Source organism: Apis cerana, linkage group LG3 (assembly GCF_029169275.1).
Source record: "Apis cerana isolate GH-2021 linkage group LG3, AcerK_1.0, whole genome shotgun sequence".
In the NCBI taxonomy this organism is placed as follows: domain Eukaryota; kingdom Metazoa; phylum Arthropoda; class Insecta; order Hymenoptera; family Apidae; genus Apis; species Apis cerana.
Window position 1 is genome coordinate 2,397,943 of NC_083854.1, and position 27,272 is coordinate 2,425,214.

At 25.5% G+C, this 27,272-nt stretch overlaps 4 protein-coding genes across 7 annotated transcripts; 2 read left to right on the forward strand and 2 right to left on the reverse strand.

Moving 5' to 3' along the window:
* The first annotated feature begins 15,081 nt into the window (after positions 1 to 15,081).
* Positions 15,082 to 17,577, forward strand: LOC107997021 (target of rapamycin complex 2 subunit MAPKAP1). Of its 4 annotated transcripts, none has more exons than XM_017055360.3 (7): positions 15,082 to 15,285; positions 15,394 to 15,534; positions 15,692 to 15,960; positions 16,041 to 16,210; positions 16,303 to 16,596; positions 16,659 to 16,897; positions 16,979 to 17,577. In XM_017055360.3, exons 1-7 carry the CDS (start codon positions 15,213 to 15,215, stop codon positions 17,179 to 17,181), a joined length of 1,389 nt encoding a protein of 462 aa, XP_016910849.2. In that variant the 5' UTR covers positions 15,082 to 15,212; the 3' UTR covers positions 17,182 to 17,577. The 4 variants fall into 4 exon arrangements, with proteins under 4 accessions (XP_016910849.2, XP_028522153.2, XP_016910850.2 ...); XM_028666352.2 differs by having other exon boundaries at positions 15,115 to 15,285; positions 15,667 to 15,960; XM_017055361.3 differs by lacking the exon at positions 15,082 to 15,285 and having other exon boundaries at positions 15,705 to 15,960.
* On the reverse strand, positions 17,482 to 18,300 carry LOC107997022 (uncharacterized). The gene is made up of 2 exons (XM_017055362.3): positions 18,166 to 18,300; positions 17,482 to 18,027 (listed from the first exon to the last, which is right to left on the reverse strand). The coding sequence occupies exons 1-2, from the start codon at positions 18,287 to 18,289 to the stop codon at positions 17,603 to 17,605; spliced, it is 549 nt and encodes a 182-aa protein (XP_016910851.1). The 5' UTR covers positions 18,290 to 18,300; the 3' UTR covers positions 17,482 to 17,602.
* A 673-nt stretch (positions 18,301 to 18,973) lies between these two features.
* Positions 18,974 to 20,500, forward strand: LOC107997027 (calcyclin-binding protein). Its single transcript, XM_017055366.3, has 2 exons — positions 18,974 to 19,114; positions 19,461 to 20,500. The coding sequence occupies exons 1-2, from the start codon at positions 19,094 to 19,096 to the stop codon at positions 20,124 to 20,126; spliced, it is 687 nt and encodes a 228-aa protein (XP_016910855.1). The 5' UTR covers positions 18,974 to 19,093; the 3' UTR covers positions 20,127 to 20,500.
* A 1,350-nt stretch (positions 20,501 to 21,850) lies between these two features.
* On the reverse strand, positions 21,851 to 25,780 carry LOC107997028 (1-acyl-sn-glycerol-3-phosphate acyltransferase alpha). Its single transcript, XM_017055368.3, has 4 exons — positions 25,049 to 25,780; positions 23,930 to 24,245; positions 23,673 to 23,838; positions 21,851 to 23,606 (listed from the first exon to the last, which is right to left on the reverse strand). The coding sequence occupies exons 1-4, from the start codon at positions 25,231 to 25,233 to the stop codon at positions 23,449 to 23,451; spliced, it is 825 nt and encodes a 274-aa protein (XP_016910857.1). The 5' UTR covers positions 25,234 to 25,780; the 3' UTR covers positions 21,851 to 23,448.
* Between the last annotated feature and the right edge of the window lie 1,492 nt (positions 25,781 to 27,272).

A 27,272-nucleotide genomic window follows, 5' to 3' on the forward strand; every position in this document is an offset into this window, starting at 1 on the left:
ATTATAATTTGCTCTTCATTTGGAAAATAAAATTATTTGCACGGCAACAAAGTCGTCGCAAAAAATAAATAATCTGCAAAAACGTTTTCCACTTTCGACCATATAATTTTTTTAATTATTTATTTTTTTTTAACGCCAGACTTTAACAAAATTTAATAAAAAAATTCCGCGATATTTACTTAGTATTTGACCAACTTAAAAAATTCTCTTTGAAAACGAGGCTCTAGGTAATTTTTCATAGCAATTTTTTTTAGAAATCGGGCGAGATCTCGTTCAAAATATCTCAAAATTAAATGAAAATTAATGAAAATCGACGACAAACGTGCAACAAAAATTGCGATCGCGAAAATAGGTTAAAATAAACCTTGCGCTCGAGAATTTCTTCATCCACTCACTCAACTGCCGTTCAAGAAAAACGAAGCAAACGAATTCGCTGGCATTATGTGACTGTTGACGGTAATTTACGAGATAGGTAGGGTTAACGAAGCGACATACGGATGGAAGAATCGCGTTCCATCACTGCGTGGAAATTGGCTTAGGGCGGGGACCGCAATGGCGATACGTCACAACTTAATTGCCAGCTCCTCGTACTTGTCGGTGTATTACCCTCTCCGCCACCTCCTAATTTCAATTATTATCCCATTCGTTATTCCCATTCGTACCGCCTCTTTTCGGCTCACTGTACGGAATAAATCCTCGCCATTTATTGTCGATTTATTTCTTTCTCCTTCTTCCATGCTCGTATATATACATATACATATACATATATATGTATATATATATACAGATAATATTCGTGGAACATCCATGGAGGTTCGATTAAAAAGACAAAATAAACGGAGAAACTTGACACGCAAAAACTTGGTCAATTAGGCCCTTATTTATTAAACACGTTCGAGGAACGAAAGTGCCGGTTGCCGGATATTGAGGGGGTGGCGGATATTGATTTTCGGTAAGCAGAGAAAACAATTGTAAAATGGCGAGAAATGCATAGAAATTCGAAATGATCGACGTTATACGAGACTTGTATGCGTATGCAAAAGGGGAGTCGTTTTTTTGAAAAAAGTTCACAACACCTGTACTGTAATCGTAGAATACGAAGATTCAAATATAAATAAAGCTTAATTTTATATTTTTCTTTCTTTTCCTACGTCTCGTATATCATCAAAAATCGTTCGATCTACACCTTGCATTAATGCGTCATCGTCATTATTGAATCAACGATCCAGTGACAAAAGAACTGTAACACAAAAAGCGTGTTTCTTATCTTTTAAAATTGCCGTACGACAATGTTTAAAATATCATTTTGGTGAATTAAGGGAACAAGGCGGGGGGAGAGGAGAAAAAGTGACAAAAGGAGCCAAGGGGGGAACGTTGAAAGCAACGTAAGAAGATGAAAAGGAACGATGATTATCTTTTCCGGGGTCAAAAAAAAAACTTTCCTGCGCTAAAACGTACGAAGAGAAATACTTCTGTATTTTATTAGCTCGGTTAAAGTAGATACTGCGGGGTATAATTTTAAAAGCGCAGTGATGGAAGAATGAAACGCGGTTAGAGGAAGGGATGGAAACGTGTGAAAGCGAATAAACAAAGGGGGAGAGGAAATGTGCGGGCCGCAGAGTATACATTCATAACGCGTCTGCTTTCACGGTTTATTCCATTCCTTCTCTTTAGTTGGTTTCTTTGCTTTTCCCCTTCCTCCCCTTCCTGTTCCTTTTTATTGGATTTTTATCCTAATGTGGGGAACGAATCCATCTGTCGCGATTTCAGTTCAATTTTCGTTATTTGAGGGATCTTTTTCAAAGAGATTGATTCGATCGAGAGTATCAAGTATCAAAGTCGAATCGAAACGGAATAATTTCGAATTATTATAAATTGAAAAGCAGAAATCGTAAATCATATGCGGATGAAAGATGTTTTCTTGTTTTAAATATCGTGAGTGAGTTTCTCAAAATTTTAATATGAATAAGAAGCGATAAATAAGAAACGTATGAATAAAAATGCAAGTTTCTTGTTCAATTTGTAAGATATTTGTAAGAGATTTCGATTCTTAAATCTTGTTGCTCTTACGTTGATACAATTTTAAATTGATGTAATTTTAATAGATTATTATTTACTGGGCAAAGACAATTTTTCTTCATTATTAAAAGTTAGTAATAATAGTAAAGAACAAAAGAAAGAATTACAGTCTACATCTTTTCTCCTATCTTAATAATCATACTTCTGTAAAAAAAAAAAAAAGAAAAAAGTACATTGTTATTTTTAAAAACTTTTTATTCGAAACTTAAATTTCTTATGAAAGATTCTAGAAACTTTTGAAATAAGCACCATTAAATATGATTCTTTCAAATATTCTTCCACGTGCGCCCTCTAATGATGGTTTTTATTCAAACTTGGGAAAAGAAGGAGTGGAAGAAAGAACTTTCACACCGCATTAATCCCATTAATCATGTCAAATTAACAAATGATATTTCACTTTGAACAGATTTTTTTTTATCTACAATACCGTAAAATATCGAACCAATTAAAAATTCTCGCGATTCGAATCGAGGATTAATTTCGTTGTAAATCCGCTAATAACGAAAATAAAAAAATTATCGGCAAGTAAGATTATTTTCACATTTGCGATACGTATCTCAACGATAGTTTCGTTTATGCAAATTTTAATCGCGATACGTTTCCATCGAATCCATCGCGATCAAACAATACACAACGGTGCTCGAACGCTTTTTCCCTTAACCGAGGTCGCCTTTTATTTCCATTCCCCGTCGCGCACAACAGCCGGGAACTTTGCTCGACAATACAAATTTGCTCTCGCCGGAAGAATCGAACGCTTGATTTCCAATTCCTCGTGCAGTGACGCCGGATCGGATGAAAGGAAATAGCAGGCAGCAAGAGTTAAAGGCGCTTTTCAAGCTCCTCTTCGTTAATTCCCCCTGGGCAATGTCTTTTCCTCCTCTCGTATCTCGATCGAGATCCAGCCTATCGAAATTCAAACACGGAAGTGGAAGACGCCGATGGAAAGGATCAATGAATCATAAACCGATTTTTCTATTCACAATATTTGTAATTTTTAATCGTAAAATATTGAGAAGATTAACGAATGAAACGAGAAACACTTGTATTGGAAAAAATAATAAATTGCACTTGCACTTTTGTTCAAGAAGAGGGGGGGAGGGCAAATTTGCCTTCTAAGGGAGGAAGGAAGAAGGATGAGAGGGGATAATGGCAAGCTGCTTTGGCGAGATTAGATGAATTCGAAGGGCAGAGGAAACACAAGGATAAGGGAAATGCACAAGGCAGAGAGTATTGGAAGCGGTGAAATAGCAGTTTGAGATAGCAGAGGCTCCATCAGAGAGTTCAGAAGAGGAGAAATCTTGGCTCCTGACTCGAGTCGTTAAGATTTAACGGTGTGTTAGCAACGAATTAAATCGTGGACTCGCTTAGTCCTCCTGATTTCTCCTGCACTTATCCTCCAAGACAGTTGGCCCAATTTATTAACCAGCAAGTGTTGAAGCCAAAGCCTCTACTTGGCACCAGATTTGCTTAAGAAGACGGGATAAATCACGGGAATGGATCCTGTTTTATCACGTATCATCGAGCACACTACTTGACATTGTATTGCACCAGTTGTAACATTCTCGAGAAAAAGTTAATCAATTTGGATGCAATCGAAGAGAAATAAAGCAGGAAATGAGCTTTTCGAAGCGAGAAACAGAAAATTGAAATTGGAAAAAAAGTAATTTATAGTTTAGAGGTTGAATATTAACGTGAAAATAACGAATCACGAGGATAAATCATTAAAACGAGAGATAATAATAAAATCTAAATTCCAAAATCTGGTCTCAATTTAAAATTATATTTATATAATAAGATTTATTTATTCGTCTGTTTACTTAAGAAGAAAAAGTTAAATTAAAAAACCAAGAATTTATAAAATTAATAAAATATAATTTCACAAGTCGAATTCAATAATTCAATTATCGATTAATTTTTATTAGAACTCGGAAAAATTCGATATCGTCTGCGATTGTTTTCCAAAGTTTCAGCATCGACGTATTATTTATTCCACGTTGAAACGACGAACCAGGTAACGAAAGAAAGGAGCTCAAACAAAATTGACGTTCGCGCGGAAACTTTCGAATCGAATTTCAGTTAAATTCTTACGAGGGGATCGTCCATGAAAGCGACGAGACTTTTCTTTTTTCTTCTTCTTCCTTTCAAAGATCCCCCTCTACACTGTAACCGATCCTTTCCACTTTAGAATTCCTCTCTATTTTGTAGCCCTCCTCTAGGAGAGGAACGACGACAAACGACAACAAACGATCCTTCGCCGATGGGGGATCGACTTTAATCGTTCTCACTCTACTGCTTGTTACCGAAAAACCAGAGATTTCGAAGCACGGTGGGGAAGGAGAAATTAGTAGCCGCTGATCGATAGGAGAGAAAACATTGAATTTAAAACTTGATTTAAAAAAAGAAATTAGAATAATCTCTCTATCATCCTTTTAACATCAATATTGGAACGTTAAATTTTTTATTCCAAAGATTGGATTACAGATTTTATAAATATTTTATAAATATACGTTATTTTGTTTCCTTCTTACTACGTATATATCCTCTAGATTTAAATTTTCAACAATTAAAATAATCATTTGCATATGGCACGGTATCCATTATTTCCCTCAAACACTGTATTCTAGAATAATTTTCTGACCTGAATTGAAACCGATCGATATACAAACAACCTTCTGTAACACGATTAATTCGTTCCGTTCGATCAAAATCGTGTTAAGCGAAAGCAATGCTAATGCTACAAGTCATAAGATGAGTGTAGATAAAAATCGTATGACTTGAGAGCATTCTTCGTCTTACTGCTCCTCTTCGACACGCAATTTGGTATATTAAACTCTTTGATCTTTTTAAAAGTGTGTGACAATTTATCTTATACAAAACTAGAAAGGGTGACACGTAGAATTACATTTTTCTTGGTAAAACGAATAGTTTTCAATGTATGCAGAAGGATTGCCCGGATAACTGTCGCAGGATCGAGACGAGTCAGTTCTTTCGATCTCATGGATCGTGAAGAAAAATATTTCTTAAGTGAAATAGAAAAAGGTATTTCGTTTTATGATGCGCATTTTAAGCTATATCTGCGCTGAAACAACGACAAGAAACTTTTTGTACCAGAATGTTTCCAACAGATAGAAACTGTATTTTGTTCACGCTAAAGCTACACGATCTGAGGATCGCCTCCGTTTCAATTTCAAAGCTGAATTTGTTGCTGATAGTAGAAGCATGAAAAAAACATTTCGCAATAAGCAAGTTTTTTCCACGTGGAACATCATCAAAAATGTTGCTTCTTATTGCCTCGATATAAATGCAATTTTAACTTTTTGTATTATCTGTAAAAATTAGAGTTTCAACTTCAGATACGATAGGCTATCTTTCTTATACTTTCGAAAATAGACTTCGATTCGATCTCTAATTTGTTCGATGTAGTGATGGGTTGAAACTGTAATTTCGACTTGTTGTCATTCCGTTCTAAAAGTATCGTTTTCCTTGCGCTAAAGGGTGTTTAATTAACTCTGATCCGCGTTTCCATTACGCGCTCTCAACGCGATATTTTCCTGGAAAAGGATGATAGAGTCACTCTATCGAGGGATGAATAGCGAATGGGGATACACTTCGTGGAAAAACCCACAGGCTGCGTTTTTCTGGGTTATCAGACGACCCTTGGAAACTCTAAAGCGACCTATATATGTTGAAACGTAATGTCGCGATGCAGGCATCGAGTCAAGCGATGGGTTTAACTCGCGCAATATGTTTGTCAATAGTTTTGTACGTGCCATCGACTTAAACCCATCGCTTGATCGCATAGCGACTGTGTTAACTGCGTCTGTTAGACCACTTAAGATTTATGACATGATGCTTGGTATCGAGGTGTACGCGTTACTCGATATCACGCGACGTTGATTCGACGAGGATGAAAGCAGTTGTTTCTTCGTGAAAATTTATTAAAGATATACGTAGGAACTTATTGTATTTGCATATTTTTTATTATACATATATCGCATAGCAATGCTGCGTTATAACTTCATGGCAAGTTATATTGGAAAATTATTTATACAAGAATATATTGCATCATGAAAATATTCAAAATTATATCCTATTCGGTTAAATTATTGATTTCAAATTGATTAATTGAAAATTTCTTTTCAATTAAATGTTCGTAGATTGAGATATAGATTTGAAAAAGAATATACAAATATCCGATTTGCGATCTTAAATGTTCTCGAAAGTTTGGAAAATTTCGAAAACTTGGAAGATTTTTATAATTATCGCGATAAGAAATTTTAAATAATATAATTAAAATATTACTTCAAAAAGAAATATTAATAAATTTCTAAATGAATTCCGACTAAAGCTAGAATAATTTAGATGTCCATAAATAAACAATAGCTTCTACAAATTACAGAATATTAATCAAGATCGTATTGATTTCTTCATATTTTTACCTTTAATGAATTTAATTTTCCACATTTCCATTTCATTTTATGGTTTAGACACATTTTCTGTTGTACATACATACAAGATTTAATTAAATTCATATTGAAAATGGAATGTATTTTGGTATAAAAATTATATAAAAATATCTTGCATTTTATTATTAATACATAATTAAAACAATAAAAAAAGATTCAACGTTCGTCTTTTCATTGGTTGCGTGTTTCTTATAGATTTTTTATTAATTCTTATCATTAATTAGATTAGATTAATTATCATTAATTAAATTCCTAATTAACAATCAGGTAAGTAATCAACCACATAATAAAGATAAGATATATTTAGAAATATTATTTAGAAGAAAAAATTAAAAATTTAAATCTTCGCGTGACCTTCTAAAAGTTCAGAAACTTTTCTATTTTATCGTGAAAGATGGCAAGTTTTTTTTTTTAACTATTACAAAATAATCGTAAAACCAACTTTTTTCTCTCTCGTTCTATTCTGATATTTATATGCAAGTATACACTCTCAGTATAGATAGCACGGTTCATACTAAGAGAGAGAGAGAGAGAGAGAGAGAGAAGAAGAAGAAGAAGAAAAAAGTTGAGATAGAACGAACGATCTCCTTAAAAAGTTTACCCGCCACGAGCAAATCTCCGATAAGTTTACGGAGGAACTTTGAACCGAACTTCGCAGGCCGACTAGGGTCTCTTGAAAAGTATTTTCGGGGTAGACGGCCAAATCGCTCGCAATCAAGAGTTTTCCACCGTTTTCAATTACTTTCTCCTATTTTTTTATATCTCACCTCCTCGAAATAAAAAAAGAAAAAAAAATTACCCCATAACCGATCGTGATCACGAAAAAATTTCAGTAAAATCAAAAGTTTCTTTTTTTATTTATATCCGTGAACAGATATATCGTGGATTAATGAATAAATTTATCTTTAATAATGTGCTGCAAATTAGTTCTATTCTGGCTATTGTTATTTCGATTCGAAGAGATTAAAAATAATGCGATGAGAACGTGTGAGAAATAACTCGAATCAAGATAAGTTTTATATAAAGGTTTGATTGTAATTTTGAAAAAGAAAAAAAAAAAAAGTTTCTCTCGACACATCTTTTCGAAATAATCGAAACAACCAGCGTATAAAAGTTGAAAATGAGGTAGGCGTCGATATCTCGGCAAAGATTAAATGATAAGTATCGCGATGCTTTTACGCTGAATGGCGTGGTATTGCGTTAATTTCACGTAATACCGTCAGGATCGGAAGCGAGAGAATCGATATCTCGCTCGTTGAAACTTATCGGACAGGTTGCGATCGTTTTATTGCGCATCCTCGAATTAACGCCAAACCAATTAAAACCAGTGTTTGCAATTAGTTAGAAAACCGACGTACGCTGTAATCTCTTATATTCAAATCGGTACAATATTCATATCTTATAGAAAATTTTATTTTAAAAAATGAAATCTAATTTTAATGAAAATATTCGTGATATATAGTCGAGAGTTATATCTAGAGCAATTTATTTATTTATTTTTTTTTTTTTTGATGGAAAATTTTCTCGATTGCGTGAAATTCTTAAATTTTTCAAATTCTTGCAACAGGATGATAGAGTAATTGAAACTTGAATATTTTATAATTTAATATTTCCTTTAATCTTATCTGTTACGAAGTTGTATTTACAGAACGAAACTTTTGTCGATCGATTTTAATATGATTTCATTAATCAAAAGCAATGATTAAAATATAATTGATTGCTATTCAATTCTGATACGGCTCGAAATAAGAATAAATTCATAATCAAGAAAAATATATTTAAAAATCGATCACGCTTGGATCTAACTTACTTATATTCAACAAATCTAAATAATTAACGAATGAAATGATTATTCTATATGTGAAAAACTATGAATTATATTTTATATGTATGTAAAAAAAAGGGGTAATAAAAATTTTTGTTTCAAAGCTTCGTTTTTTAAAAAAATTGAATTCGTAAATTTATCGTGTATTTGATTTATCGTTAATTATCTATTCATAATAGGTTTATCTAATTAATTGTTCAATTATTGAACGTATTCACTGATCAACATGTTCCAATTTGATAGTCCTCTATCAATTATCCAATCGTATTTAGCTATGAATCGGACAAATTCACATGTATTCGATAAATTTCCATTTAATCTTCATTTAATTTTCACAAAAATTGAAATATTCCAATCCAATTTCGTTATTCTTGATTTTTGTTTTATTTTGATAGAATTTTACGATCTATTCCATTTATGGATATTATCATATCGTACACTAAATATTATAAATCACTTTGAATATCTAATTTTAATTTTTCACAATAATATTTATTTTGTCATAGACATTCTATCATATACAAGAAATTAAAAGTAATATTTTTTCGTATAAATCAAAATGCATTATTTATTATATATTTATATAACACGAGATATAATTATGCCGTATCGCATTATACCCTAGACAATAGTGATAACAAAGATATCTACCGACTTATATATTATTTACACGATTACCTAGTTACTTCAGTTATTTATGATTAAAGTTATCATCTGTCGATAACAATTAACAGAAAAAAAATTAGGTAATAAATATTAAAAAACGAAAAACAACCCATCTTTGAACTAGATCCGTGCAAAAATTTTCGTTCCTTTTCACTTTTTCCCTTCTTTCTTATTTTCCTCCCTTCTTTTTTTTTCCTTTCTCTCCTCCTCCCCTCCCACCATCCTCGTGGAATAGCGAAATATTCGAGCTCGGTTGGGCCCGGATTAACGGCAGCAGAAGAATATCAACGAGGGAAAACCGAGTGGTGCGCGTTTCGCGCGAATTTACTTGGAAAATCGGCAGGCCTACCTATTTCGAACGCTGCATATCGCTTTGAGTCCCGGTAATTTTCAAAGTGCACGCTGAAAATTTATCCGCGGGGAAGGGGGAGAGGAGGAGAGGAGGGAGTTGGGAGTCGAGAGGGGAGGGAGGGGATGCACGAAAATCGTATCGCGTTATCGAGAATGCTCAATTAAGCGAGCGTACGCCCCGGTTTGTATAAAGGGGTGAATCCAGCAGGATCTAATGCTACCGTTTTCGAGGCTAATTTATGACCGGCTATTGTACTTCGAATAACGGCCTCCCCCCGTTATTATGGAGCGAGCCAGAGAGACAGGAACAAATGACAAAGGCGGGAAAGAGCAGGAGATAATAAAGAGAGAGTGGCAGGTATCGGTGGGAGGGAGGGGGTGGAAGATCCGCGGAGAGAAAGAAAGATTTATAAACGAGGATCCGTGGAAGGAACTATAACATAAGCAAAAAGGGGGAGGGGGTTCTGTTTCTGAGACGAAGATTCAGGGGTAAGGAACGACGAGGAGAGACGAAGATGGAGGCAGGGAAGGGGGAAGAACAATTGCAAATAGCCCCGAGGCGTGGTAAACGGGGGTAGTACTCGTAGCTGGCTGGTTTCTTCTGGTAAGTTGGTAGCGTTGCATATTGTTTCCTATTCAACAGTTTTGCAGCCTCTGGCTTTTCCAGTTTTCCCTCCATCTCTCTCTCCTCTTTTTTTTTTCCTCTCTACTTTTTCTTCTTCTTCTTTTTCTCTTTATCCTTTCTCTCTTTTCTCTTTTTTTTTCTTTTTTTTTTCATTACAACTATACGACTCGTATGATTCGTATGTACGCATGTATACACGGTATATATATATATATGTAGGTGTACGTATTACTTACAGATATTATACAGTAGAACGTACCAGTTTATCCGCACTTCATTTATAGGGACAGGTTAATGCACGACTTTGAAATATACGAACTCATAGCTGAACTATTGAACTGTTGTATACTTTATTGTCCGAACTTTCAATTCTCTGCAATGAAACGAGAATAAAAGTTAAGACGTAAGATTGGACATTATTTTTCAATAGTTTTAAATATAAATTTAATAAGTTTGTAAGTTGTAAATATTTTTTATACTGGAAGAATGTAAAAGCATTTCGCGATTGCCATTCGTTGTTTCACTCTCTCGAAGAAATGGGTATTGAAATTTTAATGCGATTTAATATATACTGTATATATATTAAGATATGCAAATACGTCGATACGAAAGAAATATTTTAATATTTAATAGTGAATGGCGAGTTCATTCATAAACAGCAATGTGTAATGTAGAATTAGCATTTATACATATGTATGAATCTATCAGGGAATAAGAAAGTTAATATAAATAAATTGTTCATTCTTCTTGGGCAACAGTCCAGCTAATTTTTCCCTCCAGCTATCACACATAAATTAAATTTCAGATTATACGTTTATATAATGAAACACCACAGTAAAATTTCATTCATACAATTCTCTACATCATGAATATTATTCAAACTTTATATTCATGAAACTTTATCGTTATCGATTGATGAATAATATTTTTCTCAATATTCGATACTCTTTTTTAATCGCATTACGATTAATAAATATAGTAAAATATAATCTTACATCATCTTAAAAAAAATAATTATTATTATTATCATTATACTATGCAACTTTTGTTTAAAATATTTTTTTCATTATATGTCACAAACGATTTACAAATAGCTGACTGTGTTTGAGTGAATATAATATTTGCATATCATCTCGAATAGAATGGATATTTCTCGCGTGTAAAGAAGAATCATAATATCAAAGTTGTGAGCAACATTCGTACGCGATATTCGCGCGACGTAGTTACATATAATAACACCGTTTTCCTTTGCACATATCATCCTAGATTTCTCGTTTTGCTTCGGTTCGTTTTCTTCGATGAAACACATCCAAGTCTTATATTTTCCGTTATTTTAATATTATGCAGGTGAAAAGAGATTTTTGAAACGTTCCATGATTTTTCTTTCTTTTCTTTTTTACAATTCGTTGGGAAAGAAAATTTCTCATGATATACTGTCTCAATTCATTTTATCATTTCGATCTTCATATTTCTGCTCGTTCTCGATTAAACGTTTAGATTAGGTTTATCACTAATAAGCAAGAGATACACAAGAAAAAACTGTCGACTTTTAATTAACTCGATTAATTCTCATTTTTGAAAAGATTTATTACAAATAATGAAGCTCGATAATTTCAGGAAATGATTAGTAGCATCCGGTGTCCTCCGAATCGAAGCATGGAGGCTCGTATTTCAAGCATTTAGTACGACTGACCACCATCCTTCAGAGAGTTATCGCGTTAATCCTCGAGTAATATTTTACTGGAAAATCTCGGTGATATTTTCCGTGGCAGTAACGTAGAGGATGACAAATGGCGTTAACTGCCAGCACTGTTAATTGTCGGCTTTATAGTGTACCATGGTTATTACATGCACGTTGTAATTTCTACGCTTACTACGTCGTGGATGTGGCTCGCTGCGACGAAGGAAGTATTTTTTGCCATTATTATATCTTTCTATTAACAATTATCTGATTTCTGCCAGGGCGTATTAAAAACAGTCTTACTCTAATGTATATGATTGTCGACATATTTAGTTTTTTTTTAATCATTTGATATATTTACCACGTAAATTCTACATTGTAAAAGTACTATCTCTAGAATTTAATTCCAAAAATGCGAAGACAAAATATGTAAATATTTAATTTTTGATAATTGTTTAAATGATTAATGACAATGTTTAATTGATATCGTGGATAATTATTTTCAATTAAAAATAACAAATGAGAAGTTAATAAAAATATATGTAACGAATATATATGTAAAGGAAAGAACGAAATTATATAAGAAAAATAAATATATAAGAAAATTTCTTCGATTGACTTGGTATTTGAATATTATAGAAATAATAGTTTATTTGCAGATTTAATATTATATCAATTGACTAAAAATAATCGATAAATATGTATCTTTGTAAAAGCTGAAAATACATTCTATATAAAAATATATATTCGTAATTTAAGAATGTCAACATTTTTCTGATAGTCAAATCACTCTTATATTAAATGTATCCTGATTTTAAAAATAATTTTGATATTTCAATAAAGAGAAAATAAAACAATATATTATGATAGTATGATATTTCGTAAAGAAGTTTCAAGAAGAATTAGCAATTACATTTCTTTTAAGTTCAAATTTTGAAACAGTCGAATATTTCGCAAGTGAAGATCCGCCAGCTCGCCGTTTAATTCGCGGTTTCATTTTCTCCGATTTCCCATTTTTTTTTCATTTTTCCTCCGGAACACTTCCCTTTCTGCTCGTTTTAATCGTACTCTTTCTTCGGTCTGATATTCTGAATATTTCTTTCTCTAACCCCAGGCTAAATGTTCTATCTTTCGCGTCCAAAATCAAGAGTGCCTTTTTCTCCTTCTATTTTGCGAATACTTTATGTGATCTCTCTCTCTCTCTCTTATCCATATATTTAATTATTGAAAGAATGTATATTACGAAATTTTTCAAAAATCCGTTGCAATTTTGTATTGGAAAATATAATTGGCAAAAAATAGTGAAAAATTATTCAATAAAATTTTTCTTTAAATATTATTATATAAACACGAATTTTTTGATTTTGTAATTAGAAGAATATAATTTGAAAGAAAATAGTTTGGAAAAATTTACTAAAATTTGATACATTCAATTATTTTATATCTTTTATATTTTTTCTTATCTCTTTATCATAAAAGTTAATCGTTTTTTAAATCTAGTTTGATATATTAATTATCTGAGCATGCTTTTTTTAAGCTATTATATATAAAAATATATATATATATGTATTATAATTTAAATATATCGTATATATAATAACTTAAAAAAAACGTACATCAATATATAAAATATACATCTGAAATTTAAAAATATAAAAATATGATATAAAAAATATATATTCAACATATAAAAATTTAATATAAAATATAAACTTAATAAAAATATATCGAAACGAAACGAAAATAAAATAATCATGTATATAATATATAAAAATATAAAATATATATAGAATTTGATATATAGAAATATAAAATAAATACATATTACTTATATTAGATATTATTATATTATTTATATAATATTACTTATTACATATTACTTATATTAATTACATATTAGATAAATGAAATAAGTATTTAGTATCAGTGGCGTCATCTTGCGGATGAATATAAAAGCTCTGATTTGAACATTGATAAAAACACATAAAAGATTTCATATCCTAGACAGAAAGCAAGAAAAAATATATTATTAACTTTAACGCAAATCCTAACAAGTACTTCTTATTATATAATATAATATATTATTAAAATTTAATTAATTATTAATTATTAAAAAATTTTATATTTTTAAACTCATATGTCAAAGTTAGAATCTCAAACAATTTATATTTCTAATCTTTTTAATTAATTATCAATTAATGATTAATACATCAATACATGTACATCTACTAATACAATCGATATGCAATATGTTTTTCAATAATTTTACATTATTATAAAATTATTTATATTATTATATTTATGTAAATAATAAATTATATTAATTTATATTAATTTTTATAATATTTTTATTATAAAATTATAAGATTTTATTTTTATTATATTCATCTATAATTTTTATTCATAATTTTGTTTTAAATTGATTATTTATTACTTGATTAGAAATCGGAAATTTGTGATTAAAATACTCTCTATGATAATCATTAATGAATCAATCAAAAAAAATTCTTGTTAAAATTTATAAAAGAAAATTATTTGAAATTCTTTTAAAATTTTTTAATCGAAAAAAAATAATTAATTGATTTTCAATATTGCCTTTATATAATTTGCGGAAAATATTAGTCGCATAACAAAGTTAATGATATATCTTTCAATATTACTATTTTTATTAATAATATTAAGAATATTAAGAATATCTATATTTTACATTTCTATTAACAAATTAAAATTTTCAGCATTATCTACAACATAACGCTATTGACTAATTTAATATTTTTAAAAATTTTTTTTTATGTAATTTATGGATAAAATAAACTTTGCCAATTTATAAAAAAAAAGAGTTTAATATGGCAATTTCACATTTAAAAATATTTGTTTGAGTAAATGAATCTATATGCAAATGTTCCAAAATAAAGAAAAAGAAATACAGAAATTTAAGAAAGCTTAATTTAAATTTAGTTAATTTTAAATTTACTTAGTTTAATAAATTAAATTTTATTTTAGTAAATTTTATAAATTAATATTATTAAATTAAAAAAAAAATTTCTTGAAAGATAAAATAAAAAATATAAAGATAAAAATATATGTATATATATATATATATATATATATCACATAATGCAAAAATATATAAAAGACAATATATATTACGATACATAAATATATGTATTTATATAATACATATGTATTACTAACGTATATATACGTTATAATACGTTATAATACGTTAGTAATAAAAATTTATTAAATAAAATTCATTTCATTTATTACACATATATTTACTTAAAATACAAAACTTTAAAATATATTAAATATAATATATAAATATACTAAAATTTTTTAATTTATATGGAAATTATACGTATTGCTCTTTATAGATAAAGATGCTGCCACCTGTCATCAGTGGCATGAACAGTGTGTTTACATATAGAAAGTAATATGAGTGAAGAGAAAAGACAACGGTGAAACGACATTTTGAGAATAATCTTTTCATGATTCAAAAATATCAAAAGAAATCAAATGGCATTCTACGATAATGAACATTGGCTTTTATCACATATCAGGGATAGTTTTTTATCAACCGACAACACAGGTACATAGTAAATTTTCTTTAGGTTAAATATTAAAGATTCTTTAATGTATTGTTAATAATTCATAATTATAAATTTTACAAAATTTATTCTTATGGTATTTCTTAAAGGCCAATGCGAAATGGTGATGCTTGGAGAAGATATTCCTAAACAATTAAAATCAAATGGCATGTTACAATGTTATCCTGGCATGGAAGAAAGCGATGATGAAGATCTAGATGCTCTTGCAGAATCTTATGATATACAAATGGGTACATCTTTTTTTCTTGAAAAATAAAAAAATATTTTTTTTTTCTTGAAAAATAAAAATATTTCATTTTATTATTATATAGAAATAAATATCAAAAAATCATTTAAATTTGGAATAAATATCTATGCTTTAGATATATGATTTTAATATTAATATAGATATGGAATACAGTCATAGAGAACGTACAAATACTGCTCAAAGATTAGAGAAAATGGATCTTGAAAGAGAAAAGGCTGCTAAGATCAGTGTAAAGTGGAAAAATGATTCTATTGTACCAGTCACTCAACAATCAGAATTATTTCAAAGAAAAGATTTTCGTAAAAAAACTGGTCAAACTAAAAGATATTCTCTTTTATCTGAACAACTTGAAAAATGTCCAAATGTGCCACAAAATCCATTTATAGAATATGCTAAATTTGATGGTAGTGTATGTATCTATGAATTCTATAAATTTTAATGAAATTATTAATTGTCATTATCATATCATTTATGTGAATTTTATTATAGGCACAAGTAGATATTCCTATAAGAAAATATAGGATATTTATGTGTATGTTACCTAAAAAACAAAGAACATATCCTCTCCATATGATTGTACTTGCTACAGCAAAAGTATTAGAATTCATTGGATTAATCTGTTATAAATATGCAAATGAACATCCAGATCATCCTTTAAAGTGTGAATTCCATATGAATTAGTATATGAAGTAGTATATATTTAATCAATCTATAATTAATAAAAAATATATTGATATTTTAATATTTTTAGAGATGATATTACAAGATATGGCTTATATTTTACTGAAGATGATGGAGAAGTTGATTGGGATTTACCCTGCTTAGATCCCAAAGAAACAATATCTAAATTTGAATTTACAACATTAGGTCTTGCAGAAATGAAACCAAGTGATAGAGCACGACATAATATGTTTAGTTGGGTAGAATTAAGAAGCGAAGAAGATTTTCTAGAAGGTCAAAATGAAGAACAAGAAGTTGCTGAAGATTTGGCAAAAATGGAAGGACATACCACCGCTATGGAAGCTCCATTGTATCAGTCATACAGGTACTTCTTGTTTATTAAATTCACTAAAGTAATTAGTAATTACTAATATATATTTTATACAGAGTATACATAATTAACAAAGTCAGAACAAAGAGTGAAATATATCTAGGAATATCAGGTGAAAAAATTGAAATTAATCCAATAATAACTGGAAAAGGTGCAGGTCGTTTTTGGAATAGACAAAGAGCTGTTAGTTATCAAATAGATAATATTGCCTGGTGTGAAATAACAGAAACAAAAGGATCAAAAACAATTTTTACATTAGTTTATACACCACGCTCTTCTACTTCTGACATTTTAGGTTTGCTCACTTCATCTATGCAAATATATATAACAGAATTTGACCAATAATTTCAAAAATATTCTATTTTTTTTTTTGCAGTATCATCTGGACAAATGCAATCTTTACATCAATCTGCATCATTTAAAAATCACGAATTTGAAGCTGATTCAATGACTGCTGAAGAAATTGTCAGAAAAATAAATCATATATTGGAATTACATAATAGTACATCAAGAAAAGAATATTTATCTCAAAAAGAAAGAAAAGCAACAAGACGAAAAAGTTTTCACTTGCATAGATGACAGCTCTATTGGTTTCTGTATTCTATTTTAAGTTATTTAAAACATTAATTATGTCAATATGATAAGAATTGAAACAAATGTTTGTTTCAATACAAATATAATTCTATTATCATTTTTTTATTGCATGAATCATAAATTTCCTAATACCAAAGAAAAATATTTGTTCTTTGAGTATTTATGAGTAAATATTTAAGTAAATATTTACTCAAATTACAATTTTTTTTATTTGTTTTTTTATTTATTTTTACTTATAAATATTTATATGTAAAATATGAATTGATTTTGTACAAAAACCAAACATTTGTTTATTTCAATTATGTATAATTATATTTATTTTAATTAATATAAAAAAATTGTACATTTGTATAACAATAATTAATCTTGTTTTAAAGATTTTTAATGTATAGCAATCTTTATAATATCATGATTCTGATATTTTGATTATTTTATCAGTAATTTTACATAGTCTTCTTTCCATTTGTGAAATGAATCTTTGATTTAATTTATAAGCTAAATTGTATAACACTGATAATTTCACAAGCATATCTGATAGTTTTTCATAATTTTTGCAAATATGTTGATAACTCGGCCGTGCTGTAACAAAGGTTTTTTCATATTCTGATAAAATATTTAGATCCAAAAGTTGTTCTTGATTTTCTAAACATAATTTTTGCTTTGTAAGATTCTTTCGTTGTGTTTTTCTTTGTTTCAAAGTTTCTATCCATTCTTTTCTTTCATTTCTTAAATTAATTATATATTCTTCTAAATTAAAAACTTTTTCTTGTGTTGTATTAGATACACATTTTATATCTTCTCTATTTTCAACTGTCTCTTTATCTTCTGTACCTTTAATTATAAAACATCATTTATATTATAAATTAATTAGAAATATATCATTGATTATATCATTCATAAAATCTCACACATCATTGAAATTATTTAAATGATCTATAATAAAAAATATAGAATAATGGATTAACTAACCTTCACATTCGTCAAATATAATTTGACGACTTTGGAAAACAGAAGATCGTCGTTTATGAATAGATTTTTTATATTCCAAATCCTTTTCTACATGAGAAGTATCTAATGAATAAATATTATCCATTTTAATAATAATTCTTATATAAAAACAGATTTTACCCGCAAGTAAAATGTCAATCAATTTTGAATGAACCAATCACAATGCAATATTATGTTTGCTTTGGAAAACCATACAAGAAATAAGAAAATTCTTATTTACTAATATTTATTATTTCATTTATAATATATTCTAATATTTTACATAATATTTTTATGTGCGATATGACAATAATTAACAATTATAAAAAAAATTATGATATATTAAAATTATAATATTTCAAATGTTTTTTATTAAAAATGAAAAATTTGATAATCAATTACAATGTTTTAATATTAAAAGATTAATTTTTTATTTTAAAATACAATGAAAGCAAATTTTGTATTTTTTTTTGAAAATTTGATGTAGCATATGTGTATGTACTAATTAAAAATTTAATAATAACATAAAATTTTAACAAATATTTTAATAAAAATGTTTAATTTCGAAACAAAATTGCAAAAACATTTCATAATATTGTATGTTAACAATATATGTTTTTTTTTTTAAATACTATAATATACATAATTCCAAGTAAGAAGATTTCTATTCTATATTTTACAGGTTTTTGAAGTTTCCAGAGATTTCTATCGTTCGTGCGTTCGTGCAACTGAACGGTTTGTAAAACGTGCAGTTGATTTTCAATCGTCAAGTTGATTAAGTGAAATATATAACACAAAAATCTCAAATTTTGTGATTTCAACATTATAATCGAAAATATAATCAAGTGCTAAACTTTTTTTCTTACTAATAAGTATTGAAATTTTATTTGTGGTTATTTTGAAAGAAACAATGTCGAAAAGAGCTGACGAGGTAAGTAAAAAAATGTTTTTATTTTTTACATTACTTCTATTATTATAATAATAGAAGGACATAACATTTTTGTATAAAGAGATAATTGTTGTGTGTGTGATTATAAAAAATAAAATAGCGATATTTCGAAATATTATATATATAAATTATATATAATTACTAAATTACTCAAAATATATATTGTGATTTGTAAAAATAAAATATTAGATTTTTTTATAGTTATTTAATAATTATAATAATTATAATAACAATTAATAATAATTACAATAATATTTTAAATAAAATTATATAAAAAGTTTTCATTGAAGAAATAATCTAGAAACAACAAATAAATTTTATTTTACAGTTAAAATTGGATATTGAAGAATTTAATAATTTACTTCAACAAGCAAGTCGTCAAAGAAGTAAAGATATTCTTAATCTTGAAATTAGAAAATTACAAACAGAATTAGCAAGATTAATTGAAGAAAATAAAATATCTCATACAATATCATCTAATGTAGTATCTAATTCCTCTAAAAAATGTTATGAAGTTAAACTTAATAATTATGGTTGGGATCAAACAAATACCACAGTAAAATTGTACATTACATTGAAAGATGTACATCAATTACCTAAAGAAGCTGTGATTTGTAATTTTACTGAAAAATCTTTAGATCTGCATGTTCTTGGATTAGATAATAAAAATTATAGTTTAACAATTAATAATTTATGTGAAGATATTAATACAGATAATAGTACTGTTAAAACTAAAACAGATATGGTGGTTGTGTCTCTTGCCAAAAAAATTGCTAAGCATTGGTCACATGTAACAGGAATAGAAAAAAGAATCAAGGAATCAAAAACATCTTCAGTTCCAGACATTGGTGAAGATAATGATCCTGGTACTAGTTTGATGAATTTAATGAAGAAAATGTATCAAGAAGGAGATGATGAAATAAAAAAGACAATAGCCAAAGCATGGACAGAAAGTCAGGAGAAAAAAGCTGCTGGATTATCAGATTATTCTTAATTTCATATTTATGAATATATAAGTTTATTATTTTATAAGTTATTAATGTACAAACCAATCTACATGTAAAATATTAAAATATAAAAATGCTTTTATATATAAGTTTGAATACTTATTGATTTTATAAACAAAATTATGTTTCTATTATATAAAAATTTTAAAAATGGTGTATTTTTATTCAAATAAAAATCTTTATTATTTTTAATTATTGAAAATTATATTTTCAATAATTATTGTAATATTAAATTTATAAAGTATTTTTATTTTTTATTAATATACTGTAAATCAATTTTCCAATGTACATTGTTGATTTATTATTACTTGTAATAAAACTCATACAAATAAACTTATATACATAATTATGCCTTCAAAAATATATAGATATTTAAAATTTAATTTATTTATGTTTCGTACAACTTTACTTAATATCAATACTTATATATTAATATATTCATATATATATTTTAGTTCATGTATTTTAATCATATATTAATCTTATTTTGAGATCAAAAATAATGTAGATAACTAAACTAATGTTTTATTTTGTATTTTTTTAAACATTTAATTCATTAACTTTTGCTTTAATATATATAATAATATCAATAATAATGAATACATGTTTGTGTTTTTAAAAACAATATGTATACATTATTGTTAAAATTATTGTTAATATCAAGTTATATATATATTTTGATAAATGATATACATATCGAAATATATTTCGATATATTTCGATGTCACTTATGTCCAAATATATCGCTTTATACATTTCGTTAAACGTGTCTTAAAATATTTAATAAATCGATAATAATAATAAAAAAATTAATTAATAATTAAAAATTAATAATTTTAATAGTAAAGAAAATTAAAATGTTTATATAAATAAAAATTTTTAAAAAGTTTTTAATATTCTAATAAGTTCCAAAAATTTAATAAATTAAAAATATAATATAAATTTTTTTATATAAAAATTAAAATATAAAATATATAAAATATACAAAAAATTAACATATAAAATTCTTTTCTGCATATTTATAATTAAATGTAGAAAATTTAATTTAAAATATGTTCTATGTAACATGCATGTATGCAAATATAATAATTTAAAAAATACAATAAAATGTGCATATTCAAATATATATCGTTAAATAACATATAATGATTTCATTAATATTTGTATATATTGTATGCAAAAGATTATTTATTCTATATTTATTTATTTTAGATTATTGTTCGATTTATTTATTTATAATAGTATTATTTATCATATAAATTATAATATAAATGAATTATTTTAGTGTAGTAATATATTTATTTTAAAATGGTTTTACTTAAATACATGATATTTTACTTAATACAAACATAAATTTTATTTGTTTTGATGTACTTAGTTTTTTACATAATAATATACATAAGAAAAATATCCAGTCAGTAAATATATATATATATATATTTACAATATTATACACTAGTAAGAATTGAATATAATACTTTATAACAATAAACTGTAACATTCAAATAATTTTGAGATATTAAATAAATAATAATATAAATAAATAAATAAATAAATGTATGTTTTACTTAAATTAATTTAAAATTTAATTTAATTTAGATAAATGATTATATATTATATATAAATGATTTACATTTAATATATATATAAAATATTTTTTAGTTAAAATTTCTATAGATTTAGAAATTTGGATAATAATAATTCTATTATATTAAATATTTCAAACTGATATATATTTTATTTAATGAAGATTTATTATATACATAAAATAAAAACTTTTATAAAAAGCAGAAAAACATATATTTTTTTATAATATATAATTCATACTTAGAGGTTATTACCATTGTATTTACAAATATAGCTTCTGACTTAAAATTAAACTTACATTTGTTAATACTTTTGACATGCAAATTATAAAACTATTAAAAGATAAAATTTATTTTCTTGAATTTATTTGTATTTCGAAATAACATTTTTTGTCAATTTTAATACATAAATTTTTATTAATAAATAATCATAAATATATAAACAATTGTGTAATATTTTAAATTTTGCAAAAATTCAATATAATTTACCATAATAAATATTGATATTATTAATCAATGAAAATAACTAGAAAAAGCTATATAATTACTATTAGTAAATCCAATTTTGCATATAATATAATTATTATTTATAAGGATTAGTAAAAGTTACATGAATATGCGAATATTTATGTGCGAGACAAAATATTTTTCATATAATTTTTTTTTATAATTACTATTTGTTTTTAGAATAAATCGGATATTGTTTATATTTATTGCTTTCTCTCAAATCTTAAAAAATTCAAATTTATCATTATAAGATTTAAAATTCTTTAAAATCTGATAATTCATATAAAAATTTTATTAAAAGTGTAAAATATGAATAAATAGTATTACTTATATATTAAATCACGTGCATATGAATGAGTGAAAGCATGAAATATATATTTAAAAATGTTTATAAAATACTAAATAAAGTATATTTTATATTATAAAACATATATAGAATTTGAATCTATAATTCGTCCAACGAGTTAAGTCAAAAACTGTAAGTACATAATCGTCATATTCAAGTGAAATGAATTGAATTTACGGTTTTGAAATACTGGCTATAAAATATATTTTTTGAATATTAATATATTTATCATATTGCAGAATTACTTTTTGTTAATATAAATATATGATATAAATATAAATTCACAAAATAGTTTTTGAGATAAAACTTTACAAATATAGTTAGTTTTCATGAAAATAGATTTGTCTAGCCTATTTAGCGCTTTCGAAGCAACATTTATTACGTGATTTACACGTTAAATCGTTGAACGAAATACAGATTTTTATTTTTTGAATTTTTTATCTAGTTAAACTATTCAGATATATAAAATGAAATCATTGTTTATACTTAAATATTTTCATTTTTGTAGAAAATGTTTTATTATATTTTTTTTAAGTAAGAAAAAATTAGTATTTCTATTTTCATATATATATAAAATTCATAAATTTTATATAAAGATGAATTGTGATTTACATGAAAAAAGATTTGATGAAAATAAATAAAAGAAATTGTGAATTAAAATCAGCTATAACAATAACTAAGTGTTTCTAGCACATATTTTCTATACAAAATGGATAAATATTTCATAAAATATTAAAATATTTAAATTTAACAAAGTATTGATAAATAAAATAGAGAATATTAGTTTTTGATTTACAAGCTGAGACTTAATTATGATCAAGATATGAATGAATATAAAATTTATTTATACAATAAAATAACTGCTTTACTTTAGGAAGTAGCAGAAGCATTTGAAAACTGTATTTCACGACTAGTTGCATGAAAAGCTTCCATCATAATGTTTCGTGTTATTTCCATTAAATGTTCAGTATCATCTGTTTTTAATCCTTTTGTAGATATTGGTGGTAATGTTGTTATAATAACACGACCTTAAGATCATTAGTTCTTAATTAATATTTGTTATTAATTTTATTGTTTATATGATAAAAACTTACCAGGATCAAATTTCTTTTCTTCAGAAGATAAAAAATAGTAAGAGGAAAATACAACTGGTAATATAGGTAATTGAAAACGTATAGCAACATGAAAAGCACCTTTTTTAAATGGATAAATTTTACCAGTATTGCGTCTAGTTCCTTCAGGAAATATCCATAATTTTATCTATATAAAAGATATATAATAGTAGAAAAAATAAATATATACAGAACTATAAATTATTTTTTGGATTTTTGCATCAAATAAATTGAATTACCTTTTTTTCTTTAATATAATTTGTAGCATTATTAATAACTGAATGAGCTTTTTCTGAATTCATTCTATCTATAAATATCATTCCACAAAACCAAGCGGCTAAACCAAATGGCCATGCATATAAAATTTCTTTTTTTCCTACAGCTGTACACTTTCCCATTATTGGCCATATATTGAACATTCCCAATACATCTAAAGAACTTTGATGATTTGCTACTATTATACATGCTCTTTCTTGTTCTAAATGTTCTTTCCCCCTTAATTCCCAATGTACTCCTAAGAATTTAGTAAGCCAAGAACACATAAGTGATCCTAATCTAAAATTATATTTCATATGTTATTTACAATTAATAAAGTATTATTAATTAGTATAAATAAAATAAATTATTATAATAGTGACAAAATTATTGACAAATGGTGGATTATTTTTTTTGTACAAGATATGATATATAATTTTCATAAGTCATTTTAATTATTCTTTTTTTTATACATTATTAATTATTTGTTATATATTACATATATTCAATAAAAAATAACAAAATATATAAAAATTATATATAAAATAAATCATATATAAAAATAAAACTTAAATGTGATAATTAAAATATGTACTTAAATAATAATTACATGTTATTTTAATTGAAATATAATATAATATATCTAAATACTAAAAATTACATATATTTTATATATATAAGCCTTTTAAATTTTTTTTTATATTTTTATTATTTTTTTTAAATTTTTGTTAGATTTTACATTTAATATTTTTATATAAACACTTTACCTTTTATGTATTTTTAATATTTAAATTTGCTTCTTTTTAAAATTATTATATATAAATTAAAAAAATTAATTTTATAATTTATATTATTTTCTAATTTACATGACATTTGTAGGGTGTGTTTCAAATAATTATCGTCACTGTTTGGAACTGCCGCTCATAGGCTATATCACCACCGTTCAATAAATTTGTCCTACAACATATCGTTTTTAAAAAAAAAAATTAATCAAAATAAAAATACGATTAATGAAGTGGGTAAAATAGAAAAAGAACAAAATAAAACACAAAAGTAGTAAAATAAACAAAGTTTATATTTTCAAAAATAGTATAATTACTAACAGATAGTTTTTTACGTTTCTTGGTCGTAACATCAAAATTGGGAGCAATAAAAATGAATTTATCATCATATATCCACAGTAGAACGAAATCTTGAAATAGTAACGAAAGGTCCTGCTCATTTCGTATAAGAAAGGTAAAATAAGGATGAAACCGACAAGGATCACTTCGAAACATGATGGTACCATTTTTTAATGAAAAAGGGCGGACACTAATACGTCTTTATATTTCACTACAAAATTACTATTACGACTTACACCTCTCCACAATCTTATTTGATATGACTTTAAATAATATAAAATATTATAAAAGACATGTAAAGACTTTTATTCATTGGTTATTTTATTCAACCATTTGTGATATTCGTTCACGTGATTTTAATTGAGCTGTACATTGTTCTCAATACTATACTTTATTCTCACTACTTATTTGCGTTGATCTCTCACTTCTAAATTCACTTTTCACCTCTCAATTATTTATTTTAAAGAATTTTAAATTTTCACGATTCGGTTTTATATAATTATAGTTCGAAGCTTCCGGTTATAAACCATATAATGTGATATTAACCCCTAGTGAAGATATCAGCAACGAAACATTGGAATAAAATTCCTATGTCACTTAACTCCTTATTTTATTATATTAACAAAATATTAGAATACAATTTTTACCATACTATATATACAAAAGTTTCATATAACAATTTTATTTGTTATAAATTAAAAAAAAATAATTTATATATTATCTATAATATATATATATTATGTTTTATATCTTATTATCTTACTGATTAAAAATATCTCGACTTTAGTTATTTTTAAACATTTTAAATACATCATATATACATTATTATTATTTTAAACATTTTAACATATGTATACATTATTATTCATATATTTCTAAATATGTTATTTTTATTAATTAAAAATTAAAAAATTAAAAATTAATTAAATATATGATATTGTATAACGCAATGATAATACATAATCTAAATTTTTAATGTAAAACGTTAAAACATGTACAATTATTTTTATATTGTTATACAAAATACATATATTTTTCTGTAATAATATTTGAGAAATTGACTATTTTTCACATTGTTTTTCAATAATTATCATTTTCAATAATTTATATTAAAAAATTGGTATGAAAATATCATAAAACATAATATTTAAATTAAAATCTATTTGATAAATTATTGTGTATATATATCATTTCATTATAATTATAAATAATTCAAAAATTATTTTTAAAATATTAATTCTTACATGTTAAAATGGAATGCAAAGTTATTTAAATTAAAAAGTTAAATTAAAATTAAAAATAAAATAAAAATAATTTTAAACTGAAGTAAAAAGATAAAAATATGTTTAAAATATTTAAAGAGATAAGCAAAAATTTATTTAAAAATATTAAAAATTACGTCAAATAGAAAAATAAAAATTGTCTACATATTATAAGTTGTTTAATAAATATTATATTAAACAATGCTTAATTTTAAAAATTGAAATTTAGAAAAAATTAGAAAAATTTATAAATATTAAAAAAAAGAAACTTAAAAGAAAATCGAAATTTTATTAAAAAATTATTATTATAAAAAATCGACTATTGAATAATATTCGCTTAAGAAAATGTAAGATAAAAAAAAGAAATTTTCAAATAAACGTTATATTGTAATTATATTTATATTCTAATTATAGCTAATTATATATATTTTTATTATTAAAGAAAATCAGATATAATTAATCTACAAATAGATAAGAGAATTACGATTAGAAAATAATTAAAAAAAAAACTAATATATTTGGTTATTAAATATGAAAAGTATAGATCATAAAAAATGATTTTTTCATTATAAATGAAAACATGCAAACATAAAATGAACCAAAATTCACATTTTAACAGAATAATATAATTTTGTATATCGCTAAAAATATAAAAATTATTTTTATAAATTTTATTAGATTTAAATATTATAAAAAACTTACAAAAATAATTAAAAATATATGTATCATATGTTACACATATCAAGAAATAATTTCAATTTTTTTTAAAATATTAAAAATAGCTAAAAGATTCAGAATAGTATTTTCAGTATTTTAATTCAAAATATATTTTAAAAGAAAAAAATTTTTTTAATCATTTATACAAGATTTATTTCTAAAAAGACATTAAAAATTAAATAAAAAAGAGAAAGAGAGTTTAGTTTTTATTAATAAAATTAGAATAA